We start from the raw sequence: 23967 nt of genomic DNA, 5'->3' as shown, positions 1-23967 counted from the left end.
TCTTTGGCTGCAAAGAATATAATCAGTCTAATTTCAGTATTGACCATCTAGTGATGTCCATGTATACAGTCTTGTCTTGTGTTGTTGGAAGAGGTTGTTTGCTATAATCAGTGTGTTCTCTTGGCAAAACTCTATTAGCCTTTGCCCTGCTTCATTCTATACCCCAAGGCCAAATATGCCTGTTACTCTAGGTATCTCTTGACTTCCTACTTTTGCATTCCAGTCCCCTATAATGAAAAGGACATCTTCTTTGGGTGTTAGTTCTAGAAGATCTTGTAGGTCTTCTTAGAACCCTTCAACTTCAGCTTCTTCAGCATTACTGTTCGGGGCATAGACTTGGATTACTATGCTATGAATGGTTTGCCTTGGAAATGAACAGAGATCATTCTGTTTTTGAGATTGCATCCAAGTACTGCATTTCGGACTCTTCTGTTGACTATAATGGCTACTCCATTTCTTCTAAGGGATTCTTGCCCACAGAAGTAGATATAATGGTCATCTGAGTTAAATTCACCCATTCCATTCCATTTTAGTTCACTGATTCTTAAATGTCGACGCTCACTCTTGCCATCTCCTGTTTGACCACTTCCAATTTGCCTTGATTCATGGACCTAACATTTCATGTTGCTATGCAATGTTTACAGCATTGGACTTTACTACCATTACTAGTCACATCCACAACTCAGTGTTGTTTTTGCTTTGTCTTTGTCTCTTCACTCTTTCTGGAGTTATTTCTCCACTGTTATCCAGTAGCATATTGGGCATCTGCTGACCTGGGGCATTCATCTTTCAGTGTCCTATCTTTTTGTCTTTTCATACTGTTCATGGGGTTCTCAAGGCAAGAATACTAAAGTGGTTTGCCATTCCCTTCTTCAGTGGACCAGGTTTTTTCATAATTCTCCATCATGACCCGTCTGTCTTGGGTGGCCCTACATGGCATGGCCCATAGTTTCACTGAGTTAGACAAAGCTGTGGTCCATGTGATCCGATTGGTTAGTTTTCTGTGACTGTGGTTTTCAGTCTGTCTGCCCTCTGATGGAGAAGGATAAGAGGATTAAGGAAGCTTCCTGATGGGAGAGACTGAATGAGGGGGAAAATGGGTCTTTTTCTGATGGGTGGGGCCATGCTCAGTAAATATATAATCCAATTTTCTGTTGATGTATTCATAAAATGTAATTATCCCATCAAACATTTTTTCTCCTATGACTCAAGCCATTGATCTAACTGTCCACTGGTTGCTTTCACATTTTGCATATTTAGCCCAAGATTTTATAACATTCTTAATAGAAACAATTACAGTAATATTTAGTGAGCACTTTATTGTGCTTTCATTTATTTCTCAGAATAACCTGATAAACAAGATTCTCTTAGTATTCCAACTTTACAGATAATGCAACTGAGGCTTAGGAAGCTAAAGAACTTGTCCAATGTCAAATTGCTAACAGTGGGAGACTGGGATTTAAACACTGGCAATAACCCCATTTTGGTCCCAATTTACTAGCCATTTCCAACAAATGTGTTTTGGCATTCACATTACCTGAAATGACCTCATTATGTAATTTTGGTCTCCTCGGTAGGTCAACTAACTTTGAGACAGACCATCCAAGTACTTAAAGTTATTTTAATGGTAAGTAGGTTAAACAAATTTGAAATGCAGGACTTGTTTTTTCAGGCCATAACTCCTTTCTAAATAATTCATTATTCATCCAGCAGCTCAGCTTGGTGCTACCGTCAGTGCAGGCACGGTGGGATATATAAATACAGATCACAGTCTAGTGAGAGAAGTGTGAAGTTTGAAGGAAGTAAACAAAGTACTGGCATTTAAGAAAGAGAAAGATTTATTCCTTAGGATTCTTGGAATCCATCCAGCTAAATTGCTCTCTCTCCCAGGCACCCCTCGGGCTCACTTCCCCACCTCTCCCAGGTCATTGCCAAAAGGTCAGCTACTCAGGGGACTTTCTCTGACCACCCCCTTTAAAACCCTCCCCAGCATCTGGCATCCTACACCTCTGCTTTGCTTTCTTCATAGAACTTATCATCTCTTGGTGTACCACATGCCTTTCGTATTTATTGGCTTCCTGTTTGTTTCCCCACATTACAACATAAGGTGCCTAAGGGCAGGGCCCTTGGGTTATTTTGGCCACTGATGTAAACCCAGTTTCAGAACAATGCATAATATAAAGTAGGGAAGCAACTGTTCAATGGATGGAGGAAATAAGACTTAAGCTGGGCCTGAAGAATGGTTAGGATTTAGCTAGACCCTGGTGGATGGAAGAGAATTCCAGGTGAAAGGCATGACTTAAGCAAAGAGTGGAGGCAGCAAATCACATAGCCTGTCCAGTGTGCTGGTCAACTTGGTTAAAATACAAAAATATGGCGGGGCATAGGCTGGACGTATCTATTACGCAGACCTATGTGCCTGTGATAATTTTACAGACAGCAGGAAGCCCATATGATTAGGACTCTTTAAGGGTATTTAGACTTTAAATACCCTTAATTTAATATTTAACAGTTCAACAAAATCATTTCAGGTAATTCAAATTTAGGGATGGAACTGGGATGAGTGGGTGGTGAAGCTAATATAATTGTAAACCCTGGCCAAAAAGCCCACTTTGGTTTCAGTTAACTGTTTTCGGCAAAGTGTAGTTCAACATTTGAAAGAAGAATATATTTCTTCTTTTTTATCAAGTTAGGAAGACTGAGTCAGATATGACCTCTGGCCTTGCCCTTTTCATGTCACAATGTTGAATTAGTACTGTGGGTGGTACGAGTCACGCCAGGGTCCCTTCCTTCACTTGACACCCGGCAATAACCCAGCTACGCATGGGTATGACTGCAAGCCACACAGATATGTCCGGCTAGACACAACTTTCCTTAGCTAAACCTCAAAAGTGCCTGTAGCATCTCTGATGCTGCTAGATAACAAGCGAGATGGAATATAGAAGTCAGAGTGTCAAGAGGCACAAGCTGTGATTAACAAATATGTAACATCTACCTACATCAGTATCTATGGCCATGCAAACTCATTTCTAGGACCTTAGAAGGAGACAACAAATAAGGGACCCTAAAGTTTTCTTGGCTTCATGGTAGAGCTGTTTCTGGAACTCTGAAGGGTGAAAGGTGAATTGGGAGGAAGTTCAGGGGAGCATGAGATGCAGGTGAGTGAGGAGGCGGTTGGCACAGGAGTCTGAACAGAAACGTGTGAGAGTAGATACAGACAAACTACACAATGATACTTGGCTATTGAACCAAAGGAAGTGGAGAGGTCAGAGGTGTCTGAAGTCAGATGTTAGGATACTAAGTAGAACTCTGGGAGTGAAATATTCTTGTGCCTCAAAGTTTGCACATAAATTCAAAACAAGAGTATCCTCTTCTGTTTTCAGGTTCAGATATACTGTATTTATTCCGTTACTGATGCTCAAATGATCACATCTTTGGCTAGTGGAAGTCACTGCAAGGTGACTCCTAAGCCTATTGACATGAGGCTTCCTTGCTTTCTGTATGATGAGATGTTCTAGGCTTGTCTTGAATGCCTTCTGTGCCACACCTAGGATCTACCACAGAGCAAATAAACTCCATGTTCTTCTAGTGAGAAATTGCATTTCAAACCATCTCTGGTTCTAGGGATGCCTATGGCTACTGTTTATAGGCCTTTTTACTGGACAGAACCAGGACAAGGTGGATGTGTATAGACACACACATATGTGTCTGCATATATTTTGCACCTTTGGCACAATAAATACTCTACATTTTTAAAAGAAACTGCTCATTACCTAATGGTGTGAACAAAGAAAATTTAAAGTAGTAAGTTTTTAAATGGGGTCCCAGTGACATGCAAGAAGTAGTGCAGATTTCCTGGGTGACTTATTTATAAAGAGAAGTAAATTTAGGCACCAGGAGTATTTGGCTGACAAATTAGTGGTTCAGTACACGGAACCTTCACTTTAGCATATTTTAGCTGTTATGCTTTAGAATATAAAATCACCATGCTCCATGAGAGTGACCTTTTGAAGTTTGCGATAGTTTTATTAGAGAAAGCGCTGGATAACGAGTAATGTTGGTTCTAATTCCATAGCCACAAACAGTGACAACCATAGTTTGTCTTCGATGACCCTGTGCCATATCAAGAAAATTCCTCCACATTTTAAGTTATTAGAAAATATATAATTGATTTAATTACAGAGAAGAAAATAAAATCAATGGTGTTCAGCTATGGAAATGATAAATCCTTGAGTCTACTTTTCTTTTGAGCAAGAGTTTACTTCTTTGAAAACTAAAATTGGGTTGTACAGTATTTTAAATCTCAAAGTCTCTCCATTACCAACATAAGCTGTAGAGAATAAATATATTACCATGAGAGTTTACCCTCAGATTTTACTGTTCAAATATATTTGAAATACTGAATGTTTAATAAAATAGTATTATTAAAAGCTACATTAGACTATATTTGATAAATGTATCTAATAGTTGTCTTTGCTTATGTAAATATAAACACTTAAATAATACCTGATACATCTCAGATAAAAAAACTATTTTTCACATCATAAATGAATCTTGACCAAATATCAAAAACAAAAAAAGTGAATGAAATTATAATTGGTCATGGATGTCACCTTTCAAAAGATAAGCAAACATTTTTAGCTTTCAGTGCTATAGGATAATTGATATTTGGGTTATGAAGCAGGAAAATAGGCTTCATCTTCTCTGCCAATTCCAATAAATTGAGAGCAACTTCTGTGTTGGCATGAACTCTGAGAGTGCTTTCAGGCTCCAAGGGAAAAGAGAACAGTCACCAATGAAGGAGGGGGACATCGTGGCATGTGTGCTATGCATTTGGTGTCCACGATGAAATTGCATTAAAAAACCCCACAATAAACATCACAGACTTACCAGACAAGCCACCCACATCCATCTTCTTCAGGTTCTTTGCCTCCAGAATGACAACAGTCAGCTTGCCAGCAGTAGGTACATAGCGAAGGGAGAAGCAGATATCACCCAATTTCTCTTGCTATGAAAACCAATAAGAAAGTATAAATATTCTTTTAAATAAAGGTGAATGCAGTTTGTATATATACATTGTAAACACCTCAGGAAGGAGGATTGTCACAATTAGAATTAGAAAACTCTTACATTCACTGGCATTTACTCAGTGATCTTCTATTCACTAAGGTATCATCAAGAGTGATTGTATCTTTCAGTTTTTAAATAGCTCATTTATGCTTTAACATTCATCAAAATACATCCATAATTCAATGGCTCAGGAGATGAGATCAAGATGACTTTTTTAGAGATTACATTCTGAATGTACTGTAGAACTCTTGGCAAATATTCGTAACTTGATTAAATAGCTTTGAAAAGAGACTAGCAGTTCCCCCCACCAACCCCCCGGTAGGATCAACCTAGGATTATGTGTAATATCTAGACTTTTGGAGGAAATGGACTTGCTTTTGTGTTTCTAAACTCTATTTATTGATGAGAAATGATAAATCCCTAATAGCAGAAATGCAACAAAGTATAAGATTTTGCACTTTTAGTTGTACTCACTGAGGTCTAAATTTCTTTTTCCTTATCCTAAAATTTATAAAAATCTAAGCGATGGTTTAAAAAGTGGAATATGTAGCAATACAAAATTTCTCACATGCCCTCGAGTTATTTCATTTGGTACCATATTTCAGTTCCAAGAACATTCACCAATCCTATATTTGAGCATTTCGGAACAACTGATGGAGAGCTTGAAGTGATGATGCTATGTAGAACTTTTACCTTTTTCAGAAGACATCTATAGGTTCAACTGTCTTAAATGTCTTACTCTTTAGGATAACTAAGGACTGTATTGAACACAAGCAAGATTTTTTTCATTCATATTTATAAGCATGGGTGTAGACTCTGTTGTATTCGCAGATGCTGGAGGCACTAGAATGCTCCCTGATGTATGGGGTTAAGGATATGTAAAGAGCCTTTTGATGAAAGTGAAAGAGGAGCATGAAAAAGTTGTCTCAAAACTCAGCTTTCAGAAAACTAAGATCATGGCATCTGGTCCCATCATCATGGCAAATGGGGAAACAATGGAAACAGTGACAAACTTTATTTTTGGGGCTCCAAAATCACTGCAGATAGTGACTGCAGCCATGAAATTTAAAGATGTTTGCTCTTTGAAAGAAAAGCTATGACCAACCTAGATAGCATATTAAAAAGCAGAGATATCACTTTGTCAACAAAGGTCCGTCTAGTCAAGGCTATGGTTTTTCCAGTGGTCATGTATGGATGTGAGAGTTGGACTATGAAGAAAGCTGAGCGCAGAAGAATTGATGGTTTTGAACTGTGGTGTTGGAGAAGACCCTTGAGAGTCCCTTGGACTGCAAGAAGATCCAACCAGTCCATCCTAAAGGAGACCAGTCCTGGGTGTTCATTGGAAGGACTGATGCTGAAGCTGAAACTCCAATACTTTGGCCACCTGATGCGAAGAGTTGACTCATTTGAAAAGACCCTGATGCTGGGAAAGATTGAGGGCCGGAGGAGAAGGGGACAACAGAGGATGAGATGGTTGGATGGCATCACAGACTTGAAGGATATGAGTTTGAGCAAGCTCTGGGAGTTGGTGATGGACAGGGAGGCCTGGCATGCTGCAGTCCATGGGGTCGCAAAGAATCAGACATAACTGAGTGACTGAACTGAACTGATGGCAAATCCAGGTTTAATTTTTTGTATCTTTCCCCAGTCCCCACCTCTCCCCCAACCCCCCTGCCCCCCAGTAATTCCAAAGAAGGTAATGTAACTGTTGTGTCTGACCTCTGCAGATAGGTTTCTAACATAGGAATGAGGTATAGAAGGCCATATCCTCAGGTCTTCTCCTGTTGTATTCCTAATATGACTGCTTTTGGCCTTCTATATAATTTGACATATGTTAAGTTAGCTAAAGTAGCCAGAATCTCCACTGTGGAAATAATAGCCTAGATGTAATTCAATAATTTAAGAAAATGCAATTCCTGTTTTTGGGTATTCATTAAATCCATCTTTCAAAAAGGAAAGGGTATCTACCTGTTCTATGATTTATCTTTAGGGGAGAAGTAATATTTTCAGTGTGTGTGTGTGAGAGAGAGAAAGAGAAAAGGAGAGAGAAAAACAGAAATGGTGCTGACGCAATGCTTTTGAAAGTATCACTGAGTGTGTAGAGCCATGGTTCTTTCATTCCTTGAGTTTACACAATGTCTTACCTATGTATCTCTTATGTTACTGAGGATTTTAATTTGGTCTTACCTGTGCAAGCCTTAATTTTCCCACATAACTATAAATTCTTTGAAGACAACATCATTCCCTAAATTATTACTTTCCACAAATTTTCAGAAAGGAAATACATGGAAATTTGAGATCATTCTCCTGTTTTGAATTTTCTAGGTAATGCCTCCCTTTCATTAGTGTAGATAATAGAGAGTTACATATAATGTGCTAAATTCACCTGAAGTGCCTACTCACCCCTAGGAATTAATTTACACATCAGGAGAATCTAGTAGAATAAATTACTTTTCATAGCCTCTGAAAATACAGAATGGGCCTCAACAGCACAGAAATTAATGCAAAGGATGGACAAATTCATCTGAACCTTAGGAGACAAGAGAAATGTAAACGAACAAAATTGCCGTTCAGAAATGCTTGTTAGGAGGGTTGTTTTTTGCAGGATTCTGTCTATTCACCACAATAGCCTCCCTGGTGGACTCTGTTGGAGAACTGGGTTACTCTAATCATTCTAACAAGGCATTTTGACATGACTGTTCTCTCTCAAATGATACCTCTCTTCATGGCCCCAAATCTAATTCTGCAGTTTGCAGGCATCTCAGTCGTTCTAAACAGAGAGTTGTCCTAACTTCTAGTATATTTTTATTCTTCAGTCTTAAGACATATACAGAATCTTTAAGATTTTACACAGTTTCAGAAGGAAGCAGTTGCAATTTTAAAAAGCATACCTCAAGTAGAACTATGTGAAGTTACCTGTAATTTTACAGCTATGGGATGGGGGAAGAATGAGTGACTGAAAGATAACATTTCAAAATGGATGTTTTGGGAGACAGGGAATTAAGGAAAAGTACTTATTTTAGCACCTTTTACAGACATACATTTAATTCAGTCACTTAGGAACTTCAACAGGTAAGATTTCATTTGCTCAAATGTCAAATTAAGCAAGCATTTTATGTTAACCAGTTGAAGTTGCTTTTCAATGCTAAATATTTTAAGCTCAGTTTACATTAGATTACTTGATGTGTCAGCATGGAACAAAGGCTTTGGACTCAATCCCGAGCTTTCTTTACTATCAGACTGCCATCTGGAAGAATGTAAACTAATACTGCTAACTGACCACCCACTAGGATATTCTCTTTTCGCTTTAAGGTCGTCTTACTAAATGGATGTTCATCAGCAAACATCCCGCTCAGCTGTTTTCCTTCGTAATGCCCCTTTCTGTCAGGGTCACCAGCTAATCTGTTTCCCTTGGCCACCTTCCATTTTGCTGTCTTCCAGTCACTCAACCTGACATTGCTTGATTTTGGTAAATGTATCTTCAAGTATATTTTGTCTTACACTTTTTTCTACCGCAGTCCTCTGCACGACCCCTGCCCTCACCACTTCCACTTCCAGTATGACTTGCATCTCTACCATCACTACCGTCATCCCGCACCATGGTCTCCAACAGCACCTCTATCGCCTCTACCTCCGTCTCACCACCGCCATCTCCACTGTGTGAGATCATGCCTTAAATACTTCTGTCATCTCTTCTGAAACGGACCAAACATTGCCATAATCTCTCCAAAGTCCAATGTCAATCACATACTAATGACAAGCTTATCTTTGAAAGGCCCAAACCCATCTTCCTGTCCTTCCAGAAGCTCTATACTTGGCCCCAACTATCCAAATGTTTTCCTTCGACTTCACTACCTACTTAACTTTCAGAATATATTTTGAATTTGACATATACTTTCCATTTATAGGGTCATCATTTTTGTCCAAGAAGGGTGACCAACCATCCTGGTTTCCTCAAGACTTGACTAGTTTTAGCCTCATAAGTTCTATATCCTGGGAAACCTTGGTCCCAGGCAAACCATGACTATTGGTAACCTTCAGTCTAAATCATCATAATTCTGGATCTAGGCTTCTATAAAAGCCTCCTGACAGCGACTCTGTTTCAACTCTTGCTCTTTCCTTGACTCTTCTTCACATAAAAAGGCAGACTGATCATTTTAAATTGGAACCTGCTCATGAGACGATCCTTCTCAAAGCCCTTCCATGTATTCCCATTTCACTTAAAATAATCTGGATTTCTTGTGCTATGCTATGCTAAGTCACTTCAGTCATGTCCGACTCTGTGCGACCCCATAGACGGCAGCCCACCAGGCTCCCCCGTCCCTGGGATTCTCCAGGCAAGAACACTGGAGTGGGTTGCCATTTCCTTCTCCAATGCATGAAAGTGAAAAGTGAAAGTGAAGTCGCTCAGTGGTGTCCGACTCTTAGCAACCCCATGGATTGCAGCCTAACAGGCTCCTCCGTCCATGGGATTTTCCAAGCAAGAGTACTGGAGTGGGCTGCCAGAGGCTTTATATGATCTGACCCCTCCATCTCCTACCACCGTTCTCCCAACTTTACCTTCTCTCCTCCAAACCTGTTAGGCACACATGGACTCAGAGCCTTTGCTGTGCTCTTCCTTCTGCCTGCAGTCTTCCTCCCCTAGATATCATCATGGATTGCTCCATTAGTTTACTCAGCTTTCTGCTTAACGTAACACCTCTTTAGAGAGCTTTTATATGGCCGTGCTATTGAAGAAGTCCTGCCCACTCCTCAGCACTCACACCACCTCCCCCTTGCCCTGCTTCTTTCCTATCCTGGCACATATCACCAGAAGGCCTATTCGGTTGAGGTTTTCCCCACCAGAATAGGAGACCCACAAGTGCCAGCAGACAGAGTAGAGCTGCATAGGCCTGTTGATGGAATACGTGCAGATTCCCTGCAATCAGCTATAGTCAGTGTCCTCAGTATCCACAGGTTGGGGTCTCCAGGGAAGCAAACTCAGATTTGCATGTGGGAGGTTGACCGGGATGTGTCTTTTGAATCAATACCTGTGAGAGAGTGTAGACAGCAGAATGGTTTGGGCGAAGTGGGGCTGTGGTTTAGTCATATCAGAGGCCTCAGCTGATCCTATGGGAAGTTCTAGAGCTATGACAACTCTTCAGAATTGATCTGAATTCTGAAGAGGGATGAGATTTTATGCTCCTAAATCTACCAGTTTTTCTCTACATCTTGGACCAGGGGTCTCCTCAGCTGTGATGGAGATGCTGAGGAAGAGGAACTCAGTTGCTATGAGCTGTTAGCCATCAACACTCTTGGCCAGTGAAATCAGTGTCTTCATTATGAGGATGGTACAACACGGTGTGAGTGGAGGAGTCACCACAGCAATGACTGTCTTGATGAGCTCTCTTCTTTCCCCTCAGCAGATTTTTGCTTAGTTAGGGAATTCATCTGCAATGACTTTAGTCCCTTATGACTAATCAAATTACCCCTAAGTATGAAGCCCTTAGTCCAAGTTCCATATCTTTAATTCAGCATCTCCATAGCACACAAGAATTCCTGCTAGTAACGCTTTATAGCCCTTAGCCAGTAGTATGGTGCCTAGAGATGATATTTTTTCTTATTCATGTGTGTGAGTTTCCCTCACCCTAAACTCCAGAAGAACAGGGGTGTTACCTAATAAGGCACATAATAGGGACTTAGAAATAACTGTTGGTTGATTGCATTGAAAGGAGAGCCTTACCCATCCTACTCTGTAAACAGCTTGGACACTAGTACTCAGTATAGCAACAGAGTTTCTAGTTTAACCAAGGAGTCCACCAGTGAATATATTTGGAAGTCCGTTTTTGTTGCTAGTGCTGTAGACATGGCTCTGTTAGTCCTTTCATAAAACTGGAAATGAAAACATTTCTGAAAGTACAGTTTTTATACAATAGATTCAAGACCCCATAGAGTTGCAGCCAACAGATGAGTGCTTTTGCTGATGTGATTAGCTCATGAAGGGACCTTATTACTATTAGGAATCTCAGCTTTATGTGTAATTTATTTAGTCAATTGCCTTGATCCCTAGGTGGAACTGCCAGTTAGTGTTAGACAGTTCCAACTGTAAGATTCAGAGAAATTAACCTGCTCTTTTAGAATATGGAGCTGACAATCAGAAAGCACCTTTGTTCTGAGCAGCTTGATAATTCTGATAATTTTAAAAGCACCCACTGAATAGAGTAGACATGAATTAAGGACTTAATACAGACAACTACATCAATATCTTTCCTTTTTGAAAAGCATTATAGATACTAGAACAGAGGTCATCTCCATTGGGTAAATAAAAAGCTTGATTAAAATGAATATTTATTTGATGGCTTTTATAGCAGCATCCATCATTTTAAGTGTAAGAAGAGGTGTTCACTTTAATGACCTTTGCAAATGAGGCTAAGTTCACATGCTTGTTGGAAATATTGTACTTTTGAATGAGTTTTAAAAAGGTACCTGAATTGGCTCAATGCTGTGACATTTTAAAAGGACATATTCTATTTATATTAATCTTAAGATTTTTCTATGTGTTAAATTGGTGATAAATCCTCTGAATAGGTTTTTCTCTGAGGTTGAGAATCTATTTAGAGGTGACAGACAAATGGCAGTCCAACACTGTCTCAAAATGAATCTGGACTCTTTGCATGTTCTCCATTTGTAAAAATACTAAGATGTCATTCATTTATAGGAAAGGTCAATGTCAGGTTTTTAATTTTAATAACATAAGGGTGGTTTTAAATATATCCTTTATGTGGTGGTATCTTTCAAATTCATTTAATTCCCATAACTCCTCTTCTACTCCTGAGGTATCTGCCAAATCAGTATTTACATTTAATGGTCCAGATGGTGACAGTGTGAAATGTTGCTGTGGATGTACCCAGGTTAAAAAGACTGAATCTGACCTAGTGTGCAAATGGACAGTGAATTGTTTAGCTGAATAAGACTATGTTATTTTAATATTTATTTTGTGAGGATACTGTTTAATTTGGATTAACTTTACATTCAGTCTCATTCATTGGTTTCTTACTAAGTAATGATTGAGTTCCACCAAGACTTGTCCAGAGTCTAGTCTAGACTCCATAGATACCTAGAGGGATAGGATGACTTTAAAGAAGTTCAGGATGCCGTGGAGAGACAAATTTAAACAGAATAACAATGTTATGTGTTAGCTGCACTGAACAGGGAGCACAAATGCTCTGGCAGAAAGAGGAGAAGGTTGACGTTTCCAGGGTCTAGTGACAGGACTAAGGAAGGGAGACTTTATTTGAAGATTAATATCCCCCAATAAGTAAGATCAGTTTTCCAGCCAGGAAGGTTTTCCTTCTCATGGAGGGCTGGGTGAAAGAGAGGGTAAAAGGTCTTCAGACCTGAGTTCTGCCACCAGCCACCTGGGGGCGAGGGGCAGTGTGGGGCAGGGGTGCGGTGGAGGGGTGCAGTGCTCCAAGCAAGTTCTTCCTGCACCATTAAACTAGATGCCTCATTCCTTTTTTTCTTTCTGTGAGGATTACATGAATGAGAATCACCTGTGAGCCAAGGGGCACTCACAGTCATGGAGAAGACCAGAAAGAAGGTGACAGAAACAGCAAGGCAGAGGCTAGCCTAGTTAAACAGAAGCTGGCAAGGGGAGAAAAGCCATTTAAAAGCAAGGTTAGGAAGGGACAGTTAGGGAGTTTGGGATGGACATGTACACACTGATATATTTAAAATGGATAACTAACAAGGACCCACGGTATAGCATAGGAAACTCTGCTCAATGTTATGTGCAGCCTGGATGGGAGGGGAGTTTGGGGGAGAATGGGTACATGTGTATATATGGCTGAGTCCCTTCGCTGTTCTGAAACATCACAATGTTGTTAATCAGCTATGCCCCAATACAAAATAAAAACTGTAAGAAACAAACAATCGAAAGCAAGATTAGGGTGGTCAGGGGTCCAAACTCAGTTTTCCACTTCTGACTTCAGCTTGCCAAGGGGTCTGTCCATAAAAAATAGGAGCCTTGAGAAAAGAGAAAAGACAAGGAAAAAAAGCTGATAAATTGAGATTTATCAATAAATTGAGACAAAGCAGTGGGGAAAAAATAGAGAAAGGAATAGAGGGGAGAAAAGAAACTTGGAAAAGAGTAAAGGGGAAAAAAGGCCAGTTTGTTTATTTTATCTTCCATTAGCAAGAGGGCAGAAGGAGGGGAAAGATAAGGAAAATCAAATAACTTGGGACTGGCGAGGAAAGAGGTGGGCGGACTTCGAGGTGTGTGTGTGTGTGTGTGTGTGTGTGGATTCAACAGGGATGAACTGTTGCCTAGGGAGGGCCTCGGTGCTGGGACCCCAATTATTTGTTCAACTAGGAAGAACCCAGGAGAGGTATTTGCCATAATTCAAATCCACAGAAATAAAGAGTTTGATGTGAACCTCAAATGACAGAGAAAATGGATATATTTTGTAGACTGTATCGGACGGAAAAGGACAAGATGCTGCGGTGATTTCCCCCAAGCAAAGGGAAACCAAAGCCTGTTAGTTCTCTTCAGGGTTGAAACAGGTTATAGGTCATATGGCAATTTCATTGAAAAAAAAAAACAACTATGAAATGTTGAAGCTGCATTAATAGCAGCAGAGAGATTTAGCATTAGGATAGGGAAGCAGAATAGGCGGAAAGAGAAAGCTGTTGAGAGGAATATGAGCACTCCACTTTGCAGCCACTTTTCACCCAGAATAGAAATGCATCCTGGCTATTGCTGGAACAGTCAGAAGTGTCCTTGATATGTGTGTCAACAAATCAAAAGGCAACATGAGGAGTTAAGCAAGAAAGGAAAGTGAAGTGTTTGGGGTAGGTGGCCCCTTAGGAAGGTGGCAGTTGGGTTCTTCTGGGGGAGATGAGAAAATTATTGATTAAATGAGGACATTAGCATCAGTCCTACATATTATTTATAGTTCTTTGAAAATGGATTTGAACATGCACCAGAAATTTAGATAAGCTAGTAAGAAAGGGGAAGAATTAAGGTAAAAATTCCTGGAGAAGATGGCAGAGTGCCAAAATCTAGAGGCAGAATGAAATCTTACAATAGAGTACAAGAAGAAGGCAATGGCACCCACTCCAGTACTCTTGCCTGGAAAACCCCAGGGACGGAGGAGCCTGGTAGGCTGCAGTCCATGGGGTCGCGAAGAATCGGACACGACTGAGTGACTTCACTTTCACTTTTCACTTTCACGCATTGGAGAAGGAAATGGCAACCCACTCCAGTTCTTGCCTGGAGAATCCCAGGGACCGGGGAGCCTGGTGGGCTGCCGTCTATGGGGTCACACAGAGTCGGACACGACTGAAGTGACTTAACAGCAGCAACTTTACAATAAAGAGGGAAGTGAATATTCCTGAAGGGATTGGCTCCAGGCTTCTTGATACCCACCAATAGGGGAAGAATGTCATGGGGGTTGGCGGAGTGGATTGTTGGAAAGGGATGGACTGTAGGTTAGATGTGTGAGTGTGAATATATAGCAGGGGGAAAAAAGACTAAATTTTGTGACGGTTCCTGGCTCTTATGATCCACATGAGCAAGAAGAATTAAGACAGCAAAAAAGAGAGGAGTTAGGTTAAACAAAACAGCCTTTTTGGGAGACTCTTGGAAAGGGTGGTCCCACTTGAACAGATTTTTGACCATACAAAGGGCAGCCTATGAAGATGACACTAGAGGATGAAGGCCATGAACATACAGAGGAAAATGATAAAAGTATTATATAAAGATTTACTGCAGGAAATAGCACACTTACACAACAGAAATGTTACTACATGAAAGCAAAGTCATTTTGGTTTGCAGAAAATAGAACCAGAACTATTGCATATTCTTAATTGCACCATGTTCTATTGTGCTTTCAAATCTTTGCACGTCCTGCTTCCTTTGCCTGGTATAACCTCCTTCCCTTTGTTTTCCTACTGGACTCCTCAGTTCTCAGCTGTCATCTCTACTGAGTCATTCCCTGGCCATGCTCAAGAGAAACTGGCTCTTCTTCCCTATTTGCATTTCAATGGCGCCTTTCCAAACTCTCAGTATAGCACTTGTAATATTGATATTCCTACAGATGTCTATTCCCTCTTTGCCTCTTTCATTAGCAAGGCTTGTATTTTCATCAGTTTGGACTAACAAAGGGTCTGCCATAATGGCAAAAAGCTGATATAAAACGAGAGGTCAAGAGTAATTGTGTTTTACTGTGGGAAAGGGACTGGATAGGGAAAATGACATTTTTTTTAGTTTGTGTACTATTGTAAGACAAATTTGGAAATAGTTGGCCAACACACTGATGGGGAAAAACGGAAAGCTATGCTAAGTGTATGAGTGACATTAAAAAAAAAATAGAACTGTCTAGCACATAGCTGATAAAAAGTTTCTTTAGGTTTAAGATATCATTTGAGTTTCTTATTAAAGGGAAAGGGAATATGGAAATAGAGTCTTGGGAATCAAGCTTCCTGGGAGAGTATACATGCCAAGGACAATGTATAAATATCATTAGTGAATAACTGAACAGGGAAAAAACATAAAAGAGTCAAAGAGAAAACAGTTCTGTTTGGGAATAGGTTTTAAAAATGATATGTGAGTAACATTGGGAATTTGGCTAGTTTGGCTGGAGAGAAACTCTAACTAGATTCATAGATTATAGTGCAACTACGTTTTCTAGTAAGAACTGGTAAGAATAAAATGAAAGAAAAGAGCTTCGAAATATTAAACCTGTACTTGAAGTATATTAATATCTTTTCTTGCTAGTTTAATATCAGTAGAATAACCATTTGAAAGTTTCTACTACTACTTTATTATTAAACATTGAGCAACTGGCTCTTGTAAAGATGCGAAAGGATCCTCATTACTTGATGATATAATAGCTAAGGTGGAATATTTGAATTTCTGAACATGTATAAATCCTAATTATGACTATGGTCATTTCCAGGGACATTATCACCCTCCTAGATGGAATGCCAGGAGAACTGTAAGGATCCCTTGAAATGAAGGAAAAAGTTCAGTCCATCTTCTGTATCACAAGCATCTTGCATCTACTTGGCAGTTGGAGTGTCACTGTGGAAATAGTAATATAATCAGATTGTGGGTAATGGAAACCAACTCTTTCTCATGCACAGCCCAGTTAATTCAGTTTTCAAATAAAGATGAGACTGTATGGAGTAGCAAGTTACAGGCATATAGATTAGATATTTGAATTTAGATTTTCATCTTGGCAATGTAATTGACTTGAAGCAATGTTAAGAAATTTGCTTAGCTTGAGTTATCCCCTTCACACAACAGATCACCAATCTCAAATGTGATAAGTGAACACCTCTAACAGCATCTACATTAATCTTAGTTTCTTAGTGAAACTGTCCCATCTGCATATTACTTCTTTTTTAGAGTTTTTGGCTTTTCTCTCTCCAATGGTGATCTGTTCTCATTCATTTCTCCTTAAAGGTTATGCAGCTAATTAGTGAATTTCTCATGTAGACCTTCAATGCATTGCATGTTGTGCTAGACTTACATAGGAAGTCAAGATTATCTCTAAGCATATTTGGAATTCAATTTGCCAAGATTTCACAAATTGTTCATTTTGCAGAAGCAATTTTGTTTCCATCTGGTTTGCCTAGGGGAAAGTTCACTGGTGTTCATTGTTAAGAAAATCAGAGCATCATTTAGGGAATTCAACGGTCCTTTGCATGGAAATGTGGATATCACTACATTACACAGTACAAAAATACAGTTTATCTGCAAATGAGTATGATATGAATTTGAATGGAAGCTATCCTCTTCAGACAAAGAAGCACATAGGTATATCTTATTTGCTTCATTTTGAATGGATTCAGACTGACAGATGCAGTGACCCTGCTGAGATGTCAGGGTTCTTTTTTATGTAAAGGACATCATAGATTTTTATGAGAAATGATGACTAAAAGAATTTAAGAACATGTGTTATGCAATTGTAGCTCAGGGCATTTTAAACTACAGTACTTTCCCTCTTCTATTTACAATAGCATTATGGTTTTCAACTTTTCCACATCATATTATTAATGAAGGAAACTTAGTTTCTAGAAAATGTGACTGAAAAAAATGGACTGATAAATTTTGGTCAATTTCACCAGATGATTTTTTTTTATCATTTTATTAGGATGAGTTTTTATATATGATTTTCATATATGGTTTTACTATGCAATATCCTGCTACTAGAGGTCAATACAAAAAAATTTTAAGAGGATTTTTTCATATTTGAAAATCTCATAAAAGTAATTTTGCCAACACTGTACCCTACAGTAGCTTGCAAATTTCCATGGAAATCTATTTCAGAAAAGTAGTACCATGATTGTTCAATAAATTCTGCAAAGGGACAGATGCAGAGCCTGAGGTAACCCTTATTTCCATTGCTTTGAAATGCATATTCTTGACAAATAAATGAAAAAAATTACATAAGAAAAATCACCATACAAACTTCAGATTATCCCCCAAAATCTTTCAACTAGGAGAAAGAATATGTGAAATCTAAGGGAAATCACTTCAAATTTGAAGCTAGAAAAATATGTATAAAATTGTGCTATCTGCAAAAATCCTATAGGCACTCAGGGTCCTTGAATATTTGAAAAGATTTGGTTGAATATAATGAATCATAGATCATATGACTACTTTTTTGAGATAAGATAGAAGAGGCTTACAGGCTTAAGCTCATGGGAAAAAAGACAAAAATGTAAAGAAAATATGTAATAGTATAAAAGATTACTTTCAAATTTACCCAGAGTGAATTAAAGGCAGCAAAATGAGTCAGTGATGTCCCTTGTTGGTTACAATGGTATAGGGTAAGGTGGGAAATCTTTCTGAAAGAAGTTGTATATAGCATAAATTAAGAATAACAATTTTCGTGTAAGGGTAAATTTTAACTGCTTACAGAGGTAACCAGAGACAATTTTTCCTGGTGTCATTGAGTAAGAGTTTCCTGTGCTTACAAATAAGGTATATCAGAAAGGAAAATGGATCAGAGGTTAAGTTTTTATTCCTAAAATGTGTGAGGTTCTCAAAACTGATTTTTAGAGACAATGCCATGATTAACACTGCAGTGAGACTATCGAGTTCAAATCTTGACATATCATGTCATGTCTGGTTGTGTGATCCGGGAACATTTTTAACCTTTGGGTGACTTTGTATCCTTATCAGTAGAATTGTTGCTCAGTCACTAAGTCGTGTCTGACTCTTTGCGACCCCGTGAACTGCAGCACACCAGGCTTCCCTGTCTTTCATTATCTCCCGGAGTTTGCTCAGACTCATGTCCATTGAGTCAATGATGCCATTCAACTATCTCATCCTGATAATAAACTAAATCGAAGGACTGTTGTGAGGATGAAAGAGTTAATATATGCGATGTGTATACAACAGAAACTGGCACACAGGAAGTGCTCAATTAATGTTAGTCGTAGATCAATATCAGACTGCCATTCATAGATCAGCTTCTCTAATTTGGAAGCTGGATACTTCATATAATTTATTCCATATCTTCATAGCCCTGAAATACAGGTTATCCTTATCTCCATTTCATAATTGGACAGACTGGGGCTCAGCCCTGTGGAGTAACTTTGTTAAGGTAAGATGCTCCTTCGAACCCAGAACACAGGTTTGTTAAGCCCCTGCTCTTTCTTCTTTGTGGCAAATATTGTGAAATTTTAATATTCTTTTTATATGGGGTCATTATTCAATCATATCTAAGACTAATCCAGTAAGATACTGTTAGCACGATGCTGAACTGGGAAAAAAAATTCACATGGCAGCATTTCCCTGGTGGAAGTGTTCACAGCCAGATTTTTCAACTCTAATATTATGCATCATCTGTTAAGCAATTTGTAATTGCTTTCATGTCTTCCTGAGTGTGCGGGAATCAGCGGGCTACAATTCCTGAATGACTGTCTCAAGGTCTTCCATGGATATCTGCAGACTGTTGAAATGAAAGGGTTTCTCAGAGGAGCAGAAACATGTTGAAACAAACTCCCCGCTTCTCCTTTTCGATCCTGAGGTTGTCTGAGTTAAATATATCGACTGAAAGGAGATGGATGACATCACCTTGAATCAGAAGGGATAATAGTCAAATGTATTCTTCTCTTCTCATAGGGATTCACTGAGGTCAAATAAGGGAAAATAGGTAAAAGGATAAGCTTTCTGTAAAAGGGAAGATAAATAAATGCAAGAAAGGGATTATTTTAAGTAAGGAATTAGAAAAATACAAAAGTAAGCCGCCATCTCTAGACACACGACAAGTGCTATATTCTCTGGACTCACGTGGCCAGAGGTCAACAGATGTGGTACAAGGATGGCTCTGCGGCTGAGGCAGGTAGTCGAGATATAGAGCTGGTATGGTTCAGGGATGGTACCAGCTATGGTAGAGGGATGGCTCTGTTAGGCTATCGGAAGTCCAGGTGTACAGCTGGGGTCTCAGGCCAGGGAGACCTAGATTAGAAACCCTGGTTTGCCGCTGCCCAGCTGGGTGACTTTGGGCAGGTTGTTTCACCTCCCTAAGCTGCAGTTTCCTACTGGATAAAAGGGGATAATGATAGTACTGATCTCAACTGGTAGTTCTGAGGATCAAATGAGATGAGATGTATCCAAGGGCTTAGAATGATGCCTAAAACATGGTGTACGTGCACATTGCATGCTCGTTATTTTATTCTTCTCCATAACAAAATTACTAATCAGTTTTTACAACATACTATTGTTTCCATCTTCGTGTGTTCCTTACTCAGCTGGTGTCAGGGGCAGTGCCTGGCACAAAACAGACACTCGTATTTTCGTTGTATTAATGACTGGAAGGATAATGTCACACGAATGTTTATAGAATTTATTATTATTATTTGGCCACACCACTTGGCATGTGCAATCTTAATTCCCCAACCAGGGATCAAATCTGTGCCCCCGGCAGTGGAAGGCCAAGTCTTAACCGCTGGGCCACCAGGGAAGTCCTGCATGGACTGCCTTCTCTTGTCAGTCCTTTTACGAGCTGGTTCTTAGACACGCAGAAGGGCCACAGTCACAGCCAGCGTGGGGACTGGTCAGATGTCTGCGGAAATGCCTCCGGCTGCAGCTGGGCCCTGCCCACGGTCCTCCTTCTGCAGGGAGGCTCGGGGTCTTCTCACACCGCGGGTCTCTCAGAGTTAAAATCCGCTGAATCCTACCCTGGGGTAACACATGGTTTGGATTTTGTTCCCCACTTCACCTGTCAGTGGCCTTGAGCTTGGATCAGCCCAGGAAGGAGTGGGGCTTGAAGTGGTTTATTATACTTGGCTGCTAACTGGGAGGAGTGGAAATGGAAATCAGAACTTCCAGAGGAAGCCAGGAAATATGCCAGCTTAATGGCAAAGATGAAGGCCATTTCTTTCTTTTCTTTAGGACATTGTTTTTTTTCCATCAGAGATTTCTTTTCTGAAGAAAGGACCTGGCTTTTGGCTTTATTTATAAGCAATTTAGAAAAGTACTAGATTCTTAAGGAGATGATGGAATCAGGAAAATTAAAGCAATGCAGGCTGGTAGGTATGGTACTATTTCGGAGAACATAAAATACAGTATATAAAGCATTTAAATTAAACAAGTTTGTGGTGGGGGAAAAGGAGGCTGTTAAAATGATCATAAATGGAAATGAATTGTTTTAATCAACATGTCCAAAAACAGAACTTAATGTTAGTCTTTAAAATTAGTGCATTTTTCTTTTTTAAAAAAACTAATTGGAGGTAGTTTTTGCCATACATTGACACGAATCAGTCATGGGTGTACATGTGCACCCACATTGTGAACCCCTCCCCATCCCATCCCTCTGGGTTGTCCCAGAGCACCCGCTTTGAGAGCCCTGCTTCATGAATGGAACTTGCACTGATCCTCTATTTTACATATGGTAATATACATTTTCAATGCTATTCTCTCAAATCATCCCACCCTCAGCTTCTCCCATGTAGTCCAAAATCTTGTTCTTTACGTCTGTGTCTCTCTTGCTGCCTTGCAAATCGGATCATCATTACTGTCTTTCTAAATTCCATATATACACATTAATATACTATACTGGTGTTTCTCTTTATGACTTACTTCACTCTGTATAATAGGCTCCAGTTTCATCCACCTCATTAGAACTGATTCAGATGAATTATTTTTAATGGCTGAGTAATATTCCATTGTGTATATGTACCACAGTTTTCTTATCCATTTGTCTGCTGATGGACATCTAGGTTGCTTCCATGTCCTAGCTATTGTAAACAGTGCTGCGATGAACATTGGGGTGCATGTGTCTCTTTCAATTCTGGTTTTCTTGGTGTGTGTGCCCAGCAGTGGGATTGCTGGGTCATAAGGCAGTTCTATTTCCAGCTTTTTAAGGAAACACCACACTGTTCTCCATAGTGGCTGTACCAGTTTGCATTCCCACCAACAGTGTAAGAGGGTCCCCTTTTCTCCACACCCTCTCCAGCATTTATTGCTTGTAGACTTTTGGATAGCAGCCATTTTGATTGGCGTGAAATGGTACCTCATTGTGGTTTTGATTTGCATTTCTCTGATAATGAGTGATGTTGAGCATCTTCCAAGTGTTTATTAGCCATCTGTATGTCTTCTTTGGTAGTGCATCTTTCTATAATTTCATTTATTGCCCTGTTTGCTCACTTCTCAGTTAATCAAGCTAGAACTGGAATCACTTTCCGTGGCCTTCACACCCTCACGCGTCTGTCTAATCGAAAACAGAGTACTATAAATCATTTCTTCAAAACTTTTCCAAATTCTTAGTTTCACTGTCATGTGGTTTTGTGGACTCTGCCTCCTAAATGGAAGCAAGAGCCTTCAATTCACAGTCATACTGCCAAAAGATTAGCTTCCTAAACCATAGAGCTAATATGGCCACTGGCAGCTTTAATACCCTCCTGGCTCCCAGCTATCAGAATAAAATGATAGCTTCCACATTCAAGGCACTAAAATATTACCCTTATTTACTTTTCTGACTTAGCCCCTGCCTTCATCATTTTCCTCTTACATGTACTAGATCATAGCCAGATGTTGTTTCTCTTTGAAATGTCTCAAATGCTCACCCTTCTTCCCTGATTGCAAATCCTTATTCTTGACCTGCTGAATTCCTAATCATCCTTTATAACCCACCTCAAATTCACATTCTGATTATTCCTCTGAACTCCCCACCTCCAGACAGCATTATACTTTCCTCTTTGCCTATGAACTACTTGAGTAGTGATATCTAAATCATCTTTATCACCAGGGCCCAGCACAGGATGATCTGTAATAGAAACTTCTGTTGAACTGAAGAATCAGATTAATGAAAGACTTTCTTCCAAGGAGCTATTTCTTTTGCTGATGTGTTTTCACTTGAGATTGTTAAATGTAGAAGATACAGAACACAGTTGCTTATATAGGAGGCCTTTAGTACACATAGTGGATTGATGGCTGGAAAACAGGTTCTTTGTGGTTATGTGTCACAAGGAGCATAGGCTTATACTGACCTGAGTTGAAATACAGGCTGTAACTTTTAATATTCATATGACTTTGTGGGAGAGGGAGTCCCTTTACTTTTCCTTTAGGAAAGGAGGGTAATATTTCCAATACTCTGTAGGACAGCTGTGGCTATTAAACAATATATATAGCTTGGAATACAGTGTTCTTAATTTTATTGAAATAAAGAGACTTTTATGTAATACAAATTTAAAAATTGGGTGGTATATCAATAGTATTCCTGCACAGACTGGGAACAGAAATGTGTTAAGAGATACATAAAAGCTATGTAGAGGTGTATTATTATAGATTTCTATTATCTAGTTGCTAGACTGAATTGTTAAGTTTATAGTAAGAGGAGGCACACAGCTTTCTCAAATTATTGTATTTGTTGTTTAGTCACTAAGTCATGTCCAACTCTTTGCTGTCCCATGGACTGTAGCTCACCACACTGCTCTGTCCATGAGATTTCCCAGGCAAGAATACTGGAGTGGGTTGCCATTTCTTTCTCCAGAAACTATTATATAGTTCCTCCTTAAACTATTATTAACTATTATTAACTTCCCTGGTGGCACCCAGGTTTAATCCCTGGGTTGGGAAGATCTCCTGGAGAAAGAAATGGCAACCAGTATTCTTGCCTAGAAAATCCCATGGACAGAGGAGCCTCTTAGGCTGCAATACATGGGGTCGCTAAGAGTCGGACATGACTGAGCGACTTCACTTCACTTTAAACTATTAATTTTATATTAAACTACTATATATTATACAATATATTATATAAAATTATTATATAATTACATAATTTAATAAAATAATAATTATATAATTACATAATATAAACTAGTAGATCGTTCTTGTCTATAGCAACTATGTAACAGGGAAATCTTCATTTTCCTCATAATTTAATTTCTGGTTGCAGCTGTTCACACACTAGAGCTCGAATAGATAAAAGGCAAGATATTACACCAGCCACACTGGTCATCCTGAGATCTTTTCTTCCGAAATTCAGCATGTGTTTTTTAACTGTCTGCAGAGAGCATATTTATTTATGCCAGTGGCAGGGCATGTGTGTGGGAATCTGAAGTCTCTGGAATGAACACAACCATTAGGACTTTAAAATACCACTTGACGGTCATCCATTTAAAAGCTATTACCAATCAGCTGCCTCTTGTAGGCTGAGGCGGAAAAAAAAAAAAAAAATCTGTGGGTTGAAGACACTTGAAATCAGAGATTAGCAGGAAGATGCCCTCTCATTACCAAACAGGGAGCCAGAATGTCAAACATCTCTAGTTTCTGTAAAGACACAATCTCTTTTCCGGATTTTTTGTAAAGGGCAAAATGAACCAAAACCACTCTTCCCTCACTGCACCACGCTTGTGGTAGTAATATCCTGCATCTCTCTGCCTGCGCCCGCCCACCCCCAC

At 39.4% G+C, this 23967-nt stretch overlaps 1 protein-coding gene and 1 long non-coding RNA gene across 15 annotated transcripts in view; one reads left to right on the top strand and one right to left on the bottom strand.

Moving 5' to 3' along the window:
• The window catches only part of SYT1 (synaptotagmin 1), a 615410-nt gene that overhangs the window by 103455 nt on the left and 487988 nt on the right, over positions 1-23967 (bottom strand). For all 5 annotated transcript variants that reach the window (XM_086398826.1, XM_086398831.1, XM_086398827.1 and 2 more), the window contains one exon: positions 4891-5008. In XM_086398826.1, the coding sequence (XP_086254952.1) occupies positions 4891-5008 (118 nt within the window). The remainder of the gene's footprint in view (positions 1-4890; positions 5009-23967) is intronic.
• Positions 1-23967, top strand: part of LOC147371304 (uncharacterized) — a 213901-nt gene that overhangs the window by 52790 nt on the left and 137144 nt on the right. The window contains exon 2 of one of the 10 annotated variants that reach the window (XR_015163444.1): positions 16008-16243. The exons of the other annotated variants lie outside the window; for them this stretch is intronic. This is a non-coding gene — a long non-coding RNA (uncharacterized LOC147371304). Of the gene's footprint in view, positions 1-16007; positions 16244-23967 lie in introns of those variants that run through there. 10 annotated transcript variants of the gene reach the window in all.

This window comes from Bos grunniens, chromosome 5, assembly GCF_055505025.1.
Source record: "Bos grunniens cultivar Pamir isolate PY7600 chromosome 5, Bosgru_T2T1.0, whole genome shotgun sequence".
NCBI lineage: Eukaryota > Metazoa > Chordata > Mammalia > Artiodactyla > Bovidae > Bos > Bos grunniens.
This window is presented reverse-complemented; position numbering and strand designations above follow the sequence as displayed.